At 40.7% G+C, this 3,890-nt stretch overlaps 1 protein-coding gene across 1 annotated transcript; it reads right to left on the reverse strand.

The window, feature by feature from the left end:
* Positions 1–3,890, reverse strand: LOC111792269 (putative receptor-like serine/threonine-protein kinase At4g34500). The gene is made up of 7 exons (XM_023673632.2): positions 3,295–3,890; positions 2,142–2,246; positions 1,941–2,063; positions 1,235–1,405; positions 1,019–1,148; positions 727–936; positions 1–336 (listed from the first exon to the last, which is right to left on the reverse strand). Exons 1-7 carry the CDS (start codon positions 3,855–3,857, stop codon positions 226–228), a joined length of 1,413 nt encoding a protein of 470 aa, XP_023529400.2. The 5' UTR covers positions 3,858–3,890; the 3' UTR covers positions 1–225.

Consider the following 3,890-nt stretch of genomic DNA (forward strand, 5'->3'; position numbering starts at 1 on the left):
TATCTGAACTAATGACTTATATAGGACATTCTTTATACAAAAAGCTCATTTCTTATGTTTGTAGGCATCCATTAACACCAAAACAACAGCAAAAAAACATAAGGGAGATCATAGATATACACCGCGCTGCCTCCTATTAAATCTTTGAAAACTTATAAGGAAGAAATATTTTAGTATAAAATAATCTGACCTCTAGGAACTGGCTTCTCTTACAGCAATGAGATTTTATCTCTTTCTTGATTCCGTGTCATCTATACCAGCATGCTTTGATGGAAGTTTACTCGGTACGTCTAGTCGTGAAGGCTGGCTGTCTTTGTCTCGCACCGATCGAAGCTCCTGGAAATTGAGAAGGAAGAGAGGTTACAATCCTTCATTATTGAATCTACAACTCTACGTCGGTTGGAGAGGAGAACGAAGCATTTTGTATAGGGGTGTGGAAGCCTCTACTTAGTGGACACGTTTTAAAACTTTGAGGGAAAATTCGAAAGAGAAAGCTCAAAAATGACCTTATCTGCTTGGAGTGGGCTTGAACTGTTACATATTTCATGGAGATGACGAGAATGGATAATTTGTTCAAATGTTTCAAGCATCATCTTCATTGGGTTTATGGAAAACTTTGGAAATGAGGGGGTAAATAGAACAACAGCAGATGAAGATGAACTAGAATGACGATCAGCAAATCTTGAGTCAAATAATTCAAAGAGCATGATGAACAACAGTGCTTACCGAACGATAAGGAAAGTCATCTGCCTCTAGCATGTGAACGATTTGCCCCATCTTTGGCCTTTTATTGGCATCCAAGTCAATGCAGCGTAGACAAACAAGCAACAGTCGCTTTAGAGCTCTTGGAGAGGGTGGAATCTCAATCAATGGATCCACAACCTCTTCGCCTCGTCGATTCGCCACCATTCCTTTAAACCAGTCCACCAAGTTCATCTAGAAACACACCCAATGTAAATTAAATTGGATAACTTAAATATGTATGAAACCAGTGAGGCACTTGGCTTAACAGTCTTACCTCTCCTGGGGGCCTGGAATAGTCGATTGGGCTTCGACCGGTAATGATCTCCATAAGTAGAACCCCGAAACTGTATACGTCGCTTCCCTCGTTTAGCATGCCTGTACTTGCATACTCAGGGGACACATATCTATAGCATGACAAAGTACCTTAGCAAACCAGAATGACTAAGGTTGAAAAATTGGATAGAATGTTGTTAGTAACGTAGAAACATACCCGAACGTCCCCATTACTCGAGTAGTTACGTAGGTAGCTTCGGGTTGTAAGAGCTTTGCAAGTCCAAAGTCGGACACTTTTGCATTCCATTTTCTATCTAAAAGAATGTTGCTGGATTTTACATCACGGTGCACGACTTTAGGTTCTAAACCTTCATGCAAATAGGCCAAGCTGTGTTTCAAATAAGGCCAGGCAATCAGCAACAAAATATTAAAAATACAACTAAAACATATTTATTGCCAACTTCCTATAAAAACAGAAGGTACGTGGGTAACAGCTCAAGCCCACCGCTAGCCGATATTGTCCTATTTGGGCTTTTCTTTATGGGTTTCCCTCAAGGTTTTAAAACGCGTCTGCTAGGGAGAGGTTTCCACACTCTTACAAGGAATGTTTCGTTTCCCTTTCAACTAATGTGGGATCTCACAATCCACCTCTTTTAGGGGCCAGGGTCCTCTCTGGCACACAGCCCAGTGTCTAACTCAGATACCATTTGTAACAACCTAAACCTATTGCTACCAGATATTGTCCTTTCTAGACTTTCTCTTTTGGGCTAAGGTTTTAAAACGCGTCTGCTACCAAGGAGAGGTTTCCACATCCTTACAAGGAATGTTTCGTTCCCCCCTCCAACCGATATGAGATCTCACATGTTACATGACAGAGTAAGAGAAGGAATTCTCATGTATAGAACAAGTATTGAACAGGTTACCCTTTTGCTGTCCCAAGAGCAATCTTCATCCTAATATCCCATGTTAGAGGGCTAACAGGCCCCACATCACCATGTAGCCATTGCTCCAAGTTGCCATTATCAATATATTCAAACACGAGCATCCTAAAATTGCACAAAATCCCAGAGTTAAGTTGATTACAATAAACTCCAACAAGGTTCATGTGTTAAATTATAATGTACCTCTGTGCTCCTTCTGCACAAAAACCTATCAGACCCACCAAGTTCTTGTGCCTTACTTTTCCAATGGCCTCTACTTCAACCTTGAACTCTTTCTCTGCCTGACCCCTGTAACAAAATTATGAAAACAGATAAATTCATTTCTTTTTATCACGAGATGTGTGCCAAATGTATTATAGCAGAGGTCATGGACATAATAGAGAATATGTCCCAAATTAAAAACAACCAAATCCTTCCTGGCTATTCTTTCTTAGTCTGTGATGAGCCAAGAATGAAGAAATGAGAAGAATCGGTAGCGGTTTTAAGGAAGACTACCGAGCTGATAAGCGCCTATAAATAAATAACAAGGCTTCCTATGCTAAATAACAGATTTCAGATTCCTACAGATCAGTTCAAGCCATGGTGATTTTCTACCTAAGATTAAAAATCGTACGAATTACCTTAGCAACCAAATGTAGTCGGGTTAGGACGTAGTCCATGAAGCCTAAGCTAAACCAAATACGTACAGAAAACAACAGAAAGTCTAATATTAACTTTAATTAAGGCAAGCACCACACCATCTAGTTGGCCATATCAGTTTCTGAGAGAGAATCTACACTGAACCCAGGAAAGAAAAAGGGAAAAAAAGCTAATAATTACAGGGTAAGGTAAGGACATGTGATTTGAAGTAAACGAAATGTGTCGATAACGTATCAGAACTCACTAAAGCAGTAAAGAACAAAATGACAGTTTGGCTTTTACGTAATGCTGAGCAACAAAAAAACCCACAACCGACATAGTACCACTAAGTTCGGATCATTGTTTCAAATCGGTCAAAACTAGAATTTCATGGGGAATTTGAAGAACTTATTAAAAATTAAGAAGATTAAACATAAACCCAGTAGCAGAACAGGAAATAAAATAATCAAAACAGAGGAAAATTCAACGCGGATTTCCCAGAAAAAATGTAAAATAATCGATATGAAATGATTGAATTTGTCTGTATAATCCACTATCCACCCACCAAGATGCTGCTAATAAAAAATTATGAAATACAAAAGTGACGTGCAATTCTTCCTTTTCTAATGGATTATAGTGCACATAATACCAAAACAGTGCAGGATTTTTCTGAAATGGCAAGTACTTTACAGCGAATGTTATGATTCGTTTCACTTACTTATTGTTAAGAAGACTCTTCACGGCGACGACGGAGCCGTCCGGCGAAACTCCTCTGTACACGATACCGTAGCCTCCTTCTCCGATCACATTCTCTTCCAGAAATCCATCGGTGGCCATTTCCAGTTCCTTCAAGCTGTACCACCGTCCCCATCCTAAGTTCTGATCCTCCACCGACACGTCGCTCCGACCCCCTCCGGATACGTCGCTCTCTTGACTCTTTTTACCTACTCCACTTCCGAACTCGATCTCCATCTTTTTCTCAACCCTAACCACTTCCCCTTTCTCGCAATCCGCAGTCCGATCGGACTCTTTGATCTCGGCTATCTCCTTGGAGACCAAAGGAATCAATCCGGAGCTGTGCTTCACCCGCATTTTGTGCTTCCTCGAGTCCCGATTTCTGCGGAAACAGAGGAAGATCAAAGCACAAGCCGCAATCACACACGCAACGATTACACCGATTGCAGCGTAGATTTTCAAGTTAGATAGAGAAGTTGTAGAAGAACTGGATGAAGATTCGTCAACGGGGTGAATCTCCGTCGAATTGCTACCGGAAACCGCCATTGTTTCCGGCGAAAGGAGAAGAAACGGAAACAA

The sequence above is a fragment of the Cucurbita pepo genome, chromosome 4 (assembly GCF_057944985.1).
Source record: "Cucurbita pepo subsp. pepo isolate OVF chromosome 4, ASM5794498v1, whole genome shotgun sequence".
NCBI lineage: Eukaryota > Viridiplantae > Streptophyta > Magnoliopsida > Cucurbitales > Cucurbitaceae > Cucurbita > Cucurbita pepo.